The sequence below is a fragment of the Protopterus annectens genome, chromosome 3.part1 (assembly GCF_019279795.1).
Source record: "Protopterus annectens isolate FY-2018-M chromosome 3.part1, PAN1.0, whole genome shotgun sequence".
Taxonomy (NCBI): Eukaryota; Metazoa; Chordata; order Ceratodontiformes; family Protopteridae; genus Protopterus; species Protopterus annectens.
In genome coordinates, this window is record NC_056732.1 from 950,662,281 (window position 1) to 950,676,755 (window position 14,475).

Genomic DNA, 14,475 nt, shown 5'->3' on the forward strand with positions numbered 1-14,475 from the left:
AAGAAGCTGCTGTAGGGTCAGCATCTTGAATTTTGGCACAATGAGGTAAGTATTCAGTGCGGACAGGTCGAGAATAGGCCTCCATTGATTTTCTTTTCTTGGAACAAGGAATAATCTGGAATAAAATCCTTGGCCTTGTTCTGAAAGAGGTACCTTTTCTATGGCTTTCATTTGTATTAATTTGGTGATTTGCTTCAAAGCCTCTGCCCTCTGATTTGGTGGCAGGTCTGGCATTCCTTTTCTTTTTGGCAATGTGTGGAAATGGAACCTGTATCCTTTGTCTATTATTTGCAGTGTCCATGAGTCCCTTGTAATGTAATGCCAATTTTTTGAAAATAAAGAAAGCTTTCCACCCAATGGTGCTTCTAATTGAGCCCTGGTCGGCGGAGTCAAAATAAAGTCATTGAGTCTGTCCTGGTGTAGCAGTTGTTGTTCCTGCACTACCTCTCTGGTTGGGAGGCTGCCACTGACGGCCTCTGTAGGAGCCTCTAGCTTGCCCTCTACCTCTGGCATGCCTGTTCCTGCCTCTCTGGGATCTGTCTGAGTCCGGAAAGGACCAATTCTTAGTAGGTCAATTTCTGCTGATTCTCGGTGGTTGTACCTGCAGAAAGTCCTTGACTGTTTGCACAGATTTTGCCTTTTCTTCAAACTTCTTTAAGACCTCCTGAGCCGTGGAACCAAATAATTTTTGTTTTTCCATTGGAGCATCCAGGAGCTTAGCTTTAACATGGTCCGGTAGTGATTGTTTCTTCAACCAGGCATGCCTACGTATAACTGCCCCTGTCATAGATGACCTACATGAAGCTTCCAGTGCATCATAACCACACTGCAAAAAATAGTTGCTAACCTGCTGTGAGTTATGTACCAGATCCTGAAGAGATTTACGGTCAAGGGGTTCAGAGGAGGAAAGCTTCTTATACAATTCATCTAATAAATACTCTTGGTACTGAATCATATGAAATTGACAATTTAATGCCCTCATGGAAAGAGTTGCAGAAGTATAAACTTTCTTTCCCCATCTCTCTAAAGCTCTAGACTCCCTTTCAGAAGGTAGAGGATTTTTAGCAGTGGCAGCTGCAACCCCTTTTGGGCCCTGGGAAATAGTTTCTGGGTCTGCAGTGTGGGCCTTGTACAGGTGTAGATGAGAATCTGGGACCCTGTAGTACCTATCAGGTTTGGCAGGAGCCGGAGGGAGAGAATCAGGGGCTGTACTAGCATCAGAGTACACATCATCAATATCATTCAAAACAGGAGGTATAGCTAAAGGCCTATGCTGAGGTAAATGTAAAAAGGTCCTTAATCTCTTTCTAGAATCAGAAAATTCCTGGCCCTGCCATTGAAAATGTTCTCTCATAGAGTGCAGTGTCTCAACAAAAGAAAACTCTTCAGGAGGGGAGGCCGAAGGAATAGATTCTTCAGCATCAGAATCCTCGTAGGCAGAATAAGCCTCCTGCTGGTGGTCTGACAACACAGATCCATCCGTAGACTCATCTGAAGAGTGGGGGTCAGAAGGCTCAACCCTGTGCCTTTTGTCTGGTGGTGGAAGAGAGCCCCTGTCCAGGTGAGGTTGAGAACCTCTAATTAAAGAGATAAGATCCTCTGCTAGGCTGAGAATCTGAGAGCCAGTAGAAGGCCTCTGAGAGGTAGTCTTGGGAGGCAAAGCTTTAGCAAGTTTGGCCGCTTTAGCCCTAGAAAAGGCCTTAATGGACATGGATGCAGGGGGTCTGGCTGCACCACGTGCAGGAGTAGACTTTTCTAAAGGAATAGTGTCGGACATGTCCTGGACACCGGTTTCAGTTGGTAATTCAATAACCGACTCGGCCGGAGCCTCCGGGGCCGAGGTAGTCGGTTGAGTGGATTCGGTAATAGGAAGCACCGAGGACTCGGTTTCAGCCGAAACCGAGAAACTCGCAGTAGGCCTGACCGTGGTTTCAGCCGAAACCGCGGGCCGCGAGGGTCGGTCCTTGTCCTTCCGTTTTTTAACCACATGCGAAGTCGGAGTCTCCGATGGCATTTTGTACGCAAAGTTAGCCCAAAAAATTCCTCTGCAAACTCCGACCAACGTCTAAGAGTTCGTCGGTTGAAGGAAGCACAGGCAGAGCAGGCCGAGACGTCGTGGTCTGGGCCTAAGCAAGGGAGGCAGTAAGAGTGGAAATCCTTATGAGGTATTTGTTTCCCACAAGTTAAACAATTATTTACTTTATCTGACATCGGCTGAGGCAAGAAAGAGTCCCCAACGGGGTACTTAGCTTTTTCGAAGTCTTCGGTAGCTGAATCACAGGAGCTGGCCGACCGGCACTTGCGAACTGCTTCTGCTTCGGGCACCACACGGCAAGAAAGACTGAGGAAAATGGCGTCGGCTGATGCTTTTATACCCCAGGCGCTCTGACATCGGGGAAAGTGCGACATCAGCCGAGGCCAGACCCAGACTTTGGAATCCGGCCGACCGAAGGGCTGCCTGAGGCAGGACAACCCATACGTTATGACTGCAGATGCATCCTTGAAGGACATCTTACAAACAGTTCAGAACAGCAAGCCTGTAACTGAACTTTTTTAAATCTCAGAAAAGTGGGAAAAAAAGCAAGATTTTTTTGTTTTTTGACAACATTAATATAACAATGATCATCCAGAGGGAAGTAGAATGTAAGTAAATACTGTTGTTGGTGGGTCCTTATGCAGAAAAAGCATTTGATAGAGTAAGCTAAGATTTTATGAGTTAGACAATGGAAGCATTTGCATTCTCTAATGCAACAATAACGTTAATTAGGGGGTTATGTAAAGGATTGGAGACAAGAATTAAAGTGGGAAGGTTCTTCCCTGTAAGTAGTGTTTGAACAAAGAAACCAAGCAGTGGTGTCCCATTTCCATTTTATTTGCTTTATTTAGAACCACTGGCAAAGAAAATAACTGCTTCAAATATGCAAGGATATGGTAAGCAAGAAAGGTTGGCTGGTATCAATGATCACATGGTACTTATCGACTGAGATTTATCAACATGAAATGCTTTCAATTGCTGAATTGCCAGGTGGACTGTAATACATATCCAGGACATTATATTTACGATGTGTCTGTGCATTACTTGGGCATCTCACACAATTTACAGATTTGAAATACATCCAACATATGCCAAAGATTGCTAGAGGGGACTTTCTGCAGGTTTATCTGGTTGGCAGATGTACATACATGCTATATAAACAACTCTACACAGAGGTACCATGCAAGAACTGAGTACACAGCATATAATCTGTTGCTGGTTGTGTTTTGCAGGTGATGCTAGATATGTCCTAAAGCTATGCTCAATGACTCCTTCCCCCATGCAGGAAACTGCCTAAATGACAGCCCATGCTGAAATCTTAAATATAATGAAGCATGTGTTTGGACTACTGAAGGGAAGCTTCTGATGTAGACACCTCAAAAGGGTCACTAAACATAGTCTAGACATGTGAAGCAAGATTTCTTTTTTTATGTGCCATACTTTGCAATATGGAATTCTGCAAATAACTGGAGCAATAAGCAAGTGTCTTGGCAGGACCTCCCACATTAGTCACAGCATCAAAAAGGCAGGATGTGTGTGTGTGTGTGTGGGGGGGGGGGGGGGTTCAGGGGAGAAGCATGTAGTAGCAGTACCATAATTAAAGCAAATGTGGATGCCATGCACAGCACCACTGGCAAAGAAAAGGCATCTGTTCCACAACTGTAGGCTGTGACAAAGACAACACACAATACAACAATTCATGCTATGTAGGGCAATGCATGGACTGACCACTCTGTGCATCAGGCATCAACATATCCACACAGGTTAAAGGGTGGGCAGAACACAGTTATCATTGCTTGCACAGGTGGAGGGAGCAGTGCCAGGTGCAAACCTCAAGCATGGATTAGGGTTAAGGAAGGCAAACAAAAACATCAGCCATATTATTAACCATGTCAATGGCTAAGCAAGCACACTTGCCTTTGGTGCCAGAAGATCAGAAGAGTGTGGGTTCTTTTCTACCCTCCCTTTACTTTGCAACCAGCTTTAGTTCAAATTCCTCAAATTCTCCTTCTCCAAATCTGCACTTTCTGATACCAGTCACTCTATGATTTAAATACAATTACCACACTGTGCACCATCCAATCCCTAGTTTGTATGCAATACCCTTCACAGAGTCCAAAAATCCCAAGACTTCTCTCATTATAGCTATAAAACCACTACTGCTCTACCTGTATGTCCTTTCCCTAAATGTCTTCAGCTTGTCCCACATAAAGTGCCCCTTTTACTTTCCCTAATCACTGTTATAAAATCCGCCCCCCTCAACATCTACATACCTCTCTTCCTGTATTTTTTCTGTCCTAGTTATCTACTCTCTACTACCCTTTAGCTTCCTTTCCTCCCAATCCAACCACCATAATCCAGCATCTTCCGCCCCCTGGTGTCTCACTGCCAAACCAGTCACCGTCATATTAACGTCAAAAATAAAATTAGGCATTCCCATCTTTCTTCATGTCTATTCATTTTTATAGTCCTTCTTGGGTCTATCGTCCCCTTTTCCTCTTTAAATGAATGTACTGCACACTGCTTGTATTTCTTTGAGTATCTTTTCTTAAAGGGATGAACCATGTGCCAGAGAAGATAAAGTACAAAGGTATAATCACCATCCTGACCACTTCAGTCCTCCAAAAGTGTGTTAACTTTCCAATTCACTTATCCAGCATGCCTAACAACTTCTCTTTCAGCTCAGCTAAATTGCTCTTCTTAATTCTCTTCACTGAAATTACTTGAAATCTAATAGTATACAAACTGAAAGGTTCTGTTTTAATAAGATATTAAGCAAGATTTAACCCTTTTGTTAACAATGCAGAATTATATATTAAAGTTTCTCCATTCACACAGTCTTTCTAAATTCAATCTAAAAATGTTAGTTTTATGTATTTCAGCTATTTTCCACTTGTGTTCCTCATCTTGATATTTGCACATTTCCTCCAACACACTTTAGAGAGATGAATGTTGTTGATGTTTATTCAAGTGATAAGTGGATCTATGTTCAAATTAATACAATGTCTGAAGACTATATTAAAGAAGCTGTATACAGACTGTGCAGAGAACAGCCATGTTGCTTTCCAATTAAACAATGCACCAAATATCTGAAAACATGTAAAATAATGTGAAACATCGAGCTTATTTATATTTGACTATAACTTGAAATTGAGCATCACAGAATAGTGCTTGCCAAACAATCAAGAACATGTCGGTGTATGTTTTTATTACCATAGGTTCATATGTGTTTACTAGGCTAACGACCACAAGGGCCATTTTAAGCCTAGCCATGCATCCTAAATCTATGACAAGTTCAGATACCCTTGATAAGTGTAAGTAGGGGCTTTGGAGATGAAACATTTACAAGCAGGGGCCTGGGAGATGAATCATTTAAATGTTGCCTGTGTCCATTAGAGACATAGGTGCAAACCAGGGATGAATTTTCTGTTCCCCATCCAACTGTCCAAGTTGCACCAGTCTTTTTTCACAAGCACACAGTGCAGTTCAATTAATAGAGCCTCTTACATGCTGCATTTTACTGCCCCCCCCCCCCCCCCCCCCCAGTCAGGTACAAAACTAAAGCATATGTCAATACATCAAGACCACGTGCTGCTGTATGAGGTTCCTACACACTGCACCAAATAACTGTAAATGTACAATTCATTGAAATGTCTCTTGCTGATATTTGACTAATGCGTCTCATTAGTGAGTATCAGAAAACAATGCTTGTCAAGCAATATCATGATGTTGAATGCTGCTTCCAAATTATATATTAGAGCAATACAATTAACGCAGCTTTTAAAGGTCATGTTTTACTGTCTATAGTCATGATGCCACATATTTTTCCCAGGTAATTTCCTATTCTCATCTCTGCCATGCATGCTAACACTCCACGGCAGCCTAATGCAATACAGTGTTCCACAAGCCACTATTCTTCACTGAAACAATGTTTGTTTTTAACAAATTGAAGCTTCCAAAACACTCTAATCTGTCCTCCATCTTGACTAGCACCAACACTCTTCACCAAAAATGGCACAGCACCACCTCTTGGAATGAGAAGGGGAATTCAACAAAGTCTTAAGTCAAATTTTTCAGGTCTATAAATATAATAATTTGGTTCAACTCTGAAAGTACAGCACAGGCCGAGGGGAAGGCATGTAAATAAAAAAAGAAATCAATACATACATACATACATAAATGAATGAATGAATTAATGGAAATGTTGTTTACCAAACTATTTTAATGTTTCTTTCAGCATGATAAATGAAAATGTTCGCTACATGCTGTCTCTTTACTAATTCTTTAATCTTTTCCCTAAAAATCACCAGTCCTCTCTATGTCTACAATGTTCAGTAATGTTATTAGTTACAGTATTAAGCTGTTAAAAGCATTTTGTGCAAGATATGTCCAACATAATGATGTAAAATTAAAGATATATTCATACCAAGTGTCTGTGCGTGCTACTTCATCAAACAACAGAAGAGAGAATAAAGCTGCAACCTCCATCAAAACAGCTTGTTTGTCCTGCAGTATTACTGAAACTGAAACAAAAATAATTAATACAGTATTAAACACAATGCCATTAAAATAACATATAATTACTAATAAACAATTCAGCTATGCAAAATGAAATTATCTGTAATGTGAATAACAAAGCAGAAAGTATACCTTTATGCAATCCACTGGATGAATTTCATACATAGTCATAATATGATGCACAGCTGAATACCAGTTAGCACTGCTGTATCATAGTGCTTGTTTCCCCCAGTCTGGTTCTCAAATGAAGTGTGTACCTTCTTTGTGGAGTCTGAAAGTCCTCCCTGTGCTTACGTTGTTTTTCACCAGGGTGTACAGTTTGCTCCCATATTTCAAAAGATATGCTGCCAGATGAGTGGCAGTCTTATAAACTACCGAGGGTGTGTGTGTGTGTGTGTGTGTGTGTGTGTGTGTGTGTGTGCGCGCGCGCTAGTTCATAGTGGATGGTATAAGCCTCAATATATATTTTTAAACATCTTTATTAAATCATCACATTTTAAACTGCAATGTGAGTTTTCATACATTAATAGAAAAGGGAAAAAAGTAGCAGTTTCCATTATTATTGTCATGCAGTATACATGTACTTTTAGAAGTTTTCATTCAAGCCAGCATTACACAAAAATTGCTCAACTCCTGCTTCTCTTAAATCTCACTCTTCTTCCAGAACATTATTCTGCATGTGTTGTTCACATAAATGTTATTTATTTTTAAGAAATTTGTTCCTTTCTGATTTCTAATGATCCCACTTCTAGTTCTCTTGTTTCCTTTATAATATTCAAAACATCTGTTACATAACATGCACCTTTTCCAGTAACTGCTTTCTGGGCAGTCAATGGCATTGAACTCAGCTTCCAGATCCCAACTCAAAATAACCCTTTCCTTATATAGTACTATTTGTTCCCTAACATTTCTGCCAAAGTACTCTGCAGAATTTTTTATGAGTGTCAATGTTATCCGACTATTTGATGGGAGGAAAAGATTTGTTACCTTTGTATATCTAAGAAATAACTGTCTCAGTGACTGCTGAATCCACTTAGGATACAGACTAGAAGGGAGAACACTGCCCCTTCAATTCCTGCAAGGGTCATGTACATGAAAAGGCAACGTGTGTTAAGCTGAGTATGAGGTGGGCTCCAGATGCTGAGTGACAGAGTGCTTGCACTCTAGGATAAGTCTGCCATTTGCACAGTGGGAACTTGACAGGCCCACATCAGGCCTGATATTGGCACCACTCCACAACCCCTAAGGGTGCATGCCCAGAGCCACATGGACAAGTCTCACCAGAATTCAAGCAACTATATAAAGACTACTGTCTGAATGATGGAAGATGAACCAGGAAGATGAAACTATATGACCTTCAACTTGGGCTATGAAACCTTGCTAGGTCTGTGGGAAAGTATGGGGAGAAAACAGGCTATGATCTTGAGTGCTACTAGCAAGCTATTGCCAATAAACTCAAGAGATTGCTTCCTTGAATGAGGCAATGAACATGCTCTTGTAAGTCTTCTGGAGGGATGGATGATGCATGAGAATTGGCGCTACAACTTATCCAGGCACTGATATATCCACTGGAGCAGAGAATGGTGCAAACGTGACCCATTTCTTAGCCAAGGGAGAGTTCGCAACATAGACATAACTTCAGAAAGGTATGGCTAATATCTGCTCTCCATTTCTTCTTTCAAGCATGTCAACCTAAAAGTGGGTTGGGTATGTTCAATCATGCCATTCTCTGAGTAGTATCAAACATCTTAAAAGAGTTTTTATAAGTTTATTTTTCAGTTGCTACAATAAGTACTGTGGCATTTATTAAATCAGATTTCATTTATGTTACATCTCTGACTAGCTTGGTGGAATACAGGGATAAAGCCCTATGACCAAGATAACCCAAGTGAAAACAGTGGTTCAGGACCTAAAACAGACAGGCAAGAGAAGGCGATAGTGAGTGGTTTACATCACTTCACCAGTCCTGGGGGTTACAGATGATGTAGGATGGCTGACCTACATCTATGCATGCAGAGGCTTCAAAGCCAACAGTGGCCCGAAGACTGCAGGGACGTGGGTTTTGAGCTTTGTGATACCAAGCTGGTGTCAGCAGTCCTCATGGTATGATGTGTGTCTGTGTGGAGAGCACAGGATACCTTCTGATGCCAGATGCCCATATCGGTCACAAGCAGAAGGGGTAGGGTTAAAATGAAACACCCCCCATGGCTGCTTGCATACAGGCCTCATCGTGCACTGTTCTTACACAATAACTAGGTAGTGGCGTCAGCATAATTGAAAGCAGTACCAAGGTCTGAAAAAGGATACAGAAAAAAAAAATTACATTTCTCATGACACTTTTTTAGTCCTGGTACTAAAACTACAGCAAGCCTCTACAAGGCAAAAGTTTCACAAACAGATTCTTAACCACTAACTGAACAATGCTGTTTTGCCCTTTAATCCTTGGCTGCAACATTGGCTAACTGAAGTTACAAAGCACAGATTTTGTGCAACTTCTCTTCAGAGACACTTCCTCCTAAGATGCTTGTTGTAAAACCAGTGGCATTCCTAAACCCTTGCCTTTATCACTCCACTCTGAAATTTCAAGATAAATCAACCAAGCAAAAATATAAATAAAATAATAAAAACCAAAGCAAAGAATCTGCATGATGCCACACTTCCAGTTTCTGTTATCTTAATTGCTGCATTTTAACACTAAGCTGCAGAAACTCTGTTGGGGCAGCTAATAATCATAGAAATGCATTCCTGGAACTTCTTGACTTTGAACTCAATCACTAAGGGAGTGTAAAAGGTGCTGTGAAGTGGGAAGTCTTGTGTTGAGTATTAATAACTCACCAGTTCATCAAAAACAATGCTAAAGTTATAAGTTTTACCCCCTGTGCAGAATCCTAAAGGCAAAACTACCTTACTTTGAGAATAGAGTCAGAATGCAGATTTTAATAAACATTCACAACCAAGTGTCCTACAAGCCTAGAAGGCATCAATTAGTTAAGGAACCAACCACAAAAAGATTCAAGGTGCTCTGTGAAAGCCTGCATTAAGGAATACCATGAAAAAAGGCAAAACAGTGACAACCAACTAGCAAAGCTCACCAGAGGCTTTACAGTAACCAGCAAAATAAAACTTCAAGCACTGTGGAGGTACCAAAGGTAATAGAATCAGTGACTGGAATACCCAGGCTTAAACAGTGAAAACTTTAATCCACATACACTCAAAAGCATGAGAATACATACACATGCTGCTCAACCTGGAATCATAAAAAATCTGGACAAAGGCCCATGAAAAATAGGTACAAGTAGACAAAACTCTGCAGGCTGATTAACATACAATTTGCGTACACACTTATGTAACCCCGCCCACTCCACTGGAATTGTGGAGTACCAAATTTTAAACACAAACTGAAGAACAGACAAAATATTACACACAAAATAAACAGAACAATAGTGTTTTATTTATATTAATATTTGATCTTGTATCAAACGTTGAACTTGTGCAAAACTAAAATACAATTTTCTTTTATAAAAATAAAATTAACTGCTTCAATATTACACAACACATAATATAACAGAGTCACATGCAACATTGTTGGCTGAGGTAATACAATACAAAATATGGTTCAAGGGGACTGGCATGTATGAATGATGCATGCATCTTTGAAGAATACCAGCGAGAATTTTGCTGGGGGTGGGGGATGAGGCCCATTGTGTGACAGTTGACTTCCAGCAACTGACCACCTCTCTAAGGAGCTTATGAATTTACAACTCTCATGCCAACCCAGGAATAGACGAAACAGGATCTTACAATAGAGAGGAATGAATGGGTGTCAGCAGCAGAGTCTGATAATCTATGAGGCTTTAAAAAATACAGTGACTGACAAACTATTTGTAGTCAGCACTGACAAAACACAGTTAAGTGGCAATTCACTTTAGGCAGCATAAAATGAAATGCAAAGCATATGCAGCTGAACTTGCTTTACAGCCACGCTCAACACAGCAGCTATGGCTCAAGAGTGCAACCTCATGCTCCTACAGGTGTCAGGTTGCAAAAGTAAACAAATAAATAACAATAATCCAAAGAACTGATGTCTGCCTCCAGCAATTTACCTTTCATTTTACGAATCCTTGAAAAACTCATCTTTTATTATACGCACCCATCATTGTTGCACCATTTTTTAAACACGTCTTCCTCCTGCAACTCAAATGATTTCTACCTCTGCATTTATTTGCAGAAAGTCCATAATAAATGTAGTACCACCTCAACTCTAAGACCATCATTCTTCAGCAAAGCAACTTTTCAGGGTTTTAAGTAATGTCACTCTCCTTAGTTCGCCTCACAGTAAGACGTTGTCCTGTTCGATTCTCAGCTAAGAGCGTCTTCTGTTTGGAGACATGCGTGAATGGGAGTACCTTCATTGAAGGTTGTGCGTCAGGACCAGCAACTCGGCACGTAAAAATCTACCGCCAATCATTAGCGGACCGGAGTTCCGTTGTGGCGACCCCTAACCGGGAAAAGCCGAAAGACACAACAACTCTCCTTAGTTTAAAATGCCATCGCAAAAGAGATAAGAGTCAGTTTTGTAGCAGCCTCATAACCTTCTTGCAGAGGGCCACCAAGCCTGCATGAGAACCAAGCTTGTTCTATCCAAAAACAATCACCTCATTAGAATTCATACCACTGTATATCTGTTCCTTACAGATGCAATGACACATGCCTATTACAAGGCAAAATTTACCAAAGCAGGGACAAATGAGTGGTATTTCAATAAGCCTTGATTAATTACCCTGTCACTGCAAAGGAGCATTACAAGTATGATACTTTTACAAAATGAAAGGCAGTGAAACCAGAGGCAGAATAGCGTAACCAGCAAGTTTTAATATCCGCTTTCGTCCTTGGACTTCTTCAGAATCTGACTTCTGAAGAAGTCCAAGGACGAAAGCGGATATTAAAACTTGCTGGTTACGCTATTCTGCCTCTGGTTTCACTGCCTTTCATTTTGTATAAGTATGACACTTTGCTTAACGGGGCATCAAATCAGCATGGGGATCCCTCGCATTATGAAGCCGGCAAACAAAAAACAGTTAGCACAAATATATTATAATAAATAATTCTGACATAGAATATCGATGTGCAAGATCATTTCTGAAGCTAGGCCCATTGCAGTGGTTCAAAACAAGATGCATCTGTTTTGAGGTCTCAAACGTCACACCTGGTGGAGCACCATAAACAATTCACCTGTTCTAAATGCTCTGTTGCACAACAGTAAGGCAGTATTTAACACCCCCCTCAAAAAAAAACATAAAGGGAATATTAGAGTCAGGTCTAAATATTTTTTTACTGTGTTTTGAGCTGCAGATATCATGGTTTATTATATGGCATACTCTTCAATCTTCACACAGAGTCAGATGTTGACAGGCTAGGCAGTAGATTATGTAACCTAGAAAGGGTCTCACCCACCGCAGGCTGTTCCCTCCCAGTACTGCTTCTCACACACAAGGAGCACAGCCCTGTCCCTGATGTTCAGTTTGTCTACTAGAGGTGGCCCTTGCATTCTCAATTGGGAAAAGTGACATTCCAATCTGGAAATCCTTGCAGTATTTCCTCATGCGTGAGGTGGACAGATCTACCATATCGGCTTGCAAAAATTGCTATGCAAATAAAAGGTTTGTGGCTGTTATCACCTTCAAAGCTAGAGTTAAGCCAACAAGCTTGGTTGCCTTTGCTTTATTCAGGCCCCTGTAAACAGTGTTCAATATTTTCTGGAAAAGTTAGTGGGCTTGCTTTCTAAGTGCAGCATGCCTGGTCCAGAAACAAGGTGAAATGATGAACAGGTGGAATATGGACGGAGTGATAAATGAGCTGTTTTGGCTATTTTTTCACAATTATAAAAATTTGGATTTATTAAAAGCTGGTAAGACAAGTCTCATTACATAGGCTCATTAGTATGTCAAATTTGCATAGTAATTTTATATGCTTAAGTGGGTCATACATTTAACTTTTTGATATATTACTTCCGCTCTTATTGAACATGTAGCAGAAGTTTGAGGAACTGATATGCTGCATTTGTTGTTTTGCAGATCTGTACTTTTGAAATTGCATATTGTTTTGTGTATATGCATACATATTTTCTCATTTCCACAACTTTGGTAGCAGTGGACATTTTGGTCTAGTGAGTTAGATTTTTTTTTTCAGGGAAGTATTTAAGGGAAACTAGAATGTATAGTCATACCCTTCGGGAAAAACAAGGTAACCCCAAGCTACCATATAGGTGGCAATCCACTAAGCACAGAAGAGGTTATCAGGGACCTGGGGACCCAGGTTGACAGTGGCCTTTCTTTTGACACTCACATTGCTAAAGTGGTTAGAAAGACCTTCTACATTGCCCACCTGATCATGAAGGGATTCACATCCAGATCTAGTGAGGTCATTGTTCCCCTGTACTCTTCACTTATCAGACCAATGATCGAGTACAATGCCCCATTCGGGATGTATCTCACCCGACATCTGCAGCAATTGGAGAGACCCCAAAAGTTCCTCACCAAAAGGATAAAGGGACTCCAAAATCTGTCATATGCTGCCAGATTGAAGAAACTCCAGCTCTATTCAGTCGCATACCGTCTGCTCAGAGGTGACATGTGCCTGACATACAAGGCCATGTCCAACCCGGAATTAATGGACATGCTCCACCTCAAAAAATCCAAATCCACCAAAACCACTAGAGCAAGCGACTTAAACCTTAGCACGGATATAAATAGGACGTGTTGGAGGGATAGATTTATTACTCAGAGACTCCCTATGCTGTGGAATAAAATCCCGGTCCATGTGAGGCAGAGCACCTCGCTGACTCTGTTCAAGAGAAATCTAGACCTGTGGATGGGAGATCGTAGGTTTACCCCGGGAATCATCTCTGTGTCACTGCTGGACAGAGGCACAACAAACTAATGGGCACAGTATTTTTTCATATAAGGGGTGGCGTAAGCCACAAAAATTTGGGCTAGGCTTATAAATGCCTTAGGGCAGATAGCCTAGTATAAACCTATGAACCTATAAAGATTAAGCAAGTCTTACCCTAATGATTAGCAGGAAAAACATTTGTTTGAGTAGTTGGGTAACTAATTTTGAAAGCTTTGCTACACTTTTTTCTTAAAAGGCCTTCTGTGTTTGTTTGGGTCCTGCAGTATCCCCAGTGACAGTGGCATACATTTACTGTCTTGAAGTAATTTACTAACCCATTTCTAGTAATAAATGCTTTGCTTCGCAGCTTTCTGCCTGTGTGTATATCTGCGTGAGAACTGAAGTTTGCATTGATGGAATGTAAATGAGAAAGTGGCTGCCTATTAGCATTTCAGTGGGACTTTGGTCACTGGAAACAGCTTTTTTTTCCATACACTGTCTTACTTTCCCATCCTGCATTCCCACTATTTGGTTCTCTGGTATACCATTGTTTAACTGGTGAAATGTTTCCGTCATGGATGGTATACTTAGGCAAAAACAATCATGTAAGTTGTGTACATTATGGATTCATATTTCTGCTTGTCCATAAGCTCGTTCTTTCCAAATATATACTGAGTAAAGGACTTCCACGATGTTTACAAAGAGGTTATGCAGTAGTGTGGCAGATACATACTACTGTAATAAGGCTAAAAGTATATATTTCAAGTAATTTGTTTGTTAAAGTGCTATGTACTGCTATCTTGGCATTATTACCATACACTTGGTAAGATGGAAATGCAGTTAGTGTGACTGAAGTTTTATCTTCCTAAATTGCTCACTTTTGAATGGGTCACTTTGGCTTAGTGCTTCTTTTTTAAGGTTATTAGGCTTAGTAAGCGCTTCTTGGCCTAATATTATGCAACAGTTTTCATAATGATTTAATCAGCTATTTAAGCCAAATAGCTGTTATCTTCCTCCTCACTTTAGCCTGT

At 40.7% G+C, this 14,475-nt stretch overlaps 1 protein-coding gene across 1 annotated transcript in view; it reads right to left on the minus strand.

Annotated features, from left to right (window-relative positions):
* The window catches only part of RTTN (rotatin), a 3,641,098-nt gene that overhangs the window by 2,301,806 nt on the left and 1,324,817 nt on the right, over positions 1–14,475 (minus strand). The window contains exon 25 of the mRNA XM_044067142.1: positions 6,462–6,558. Within this exon, the coding sequence (XP_043923077.1) occupies positions 6,462–6,558 (97 nt within the window). The remainder of the gene's footprint in view (positions 1–6,461; positions 6,559–14,475) is intronic.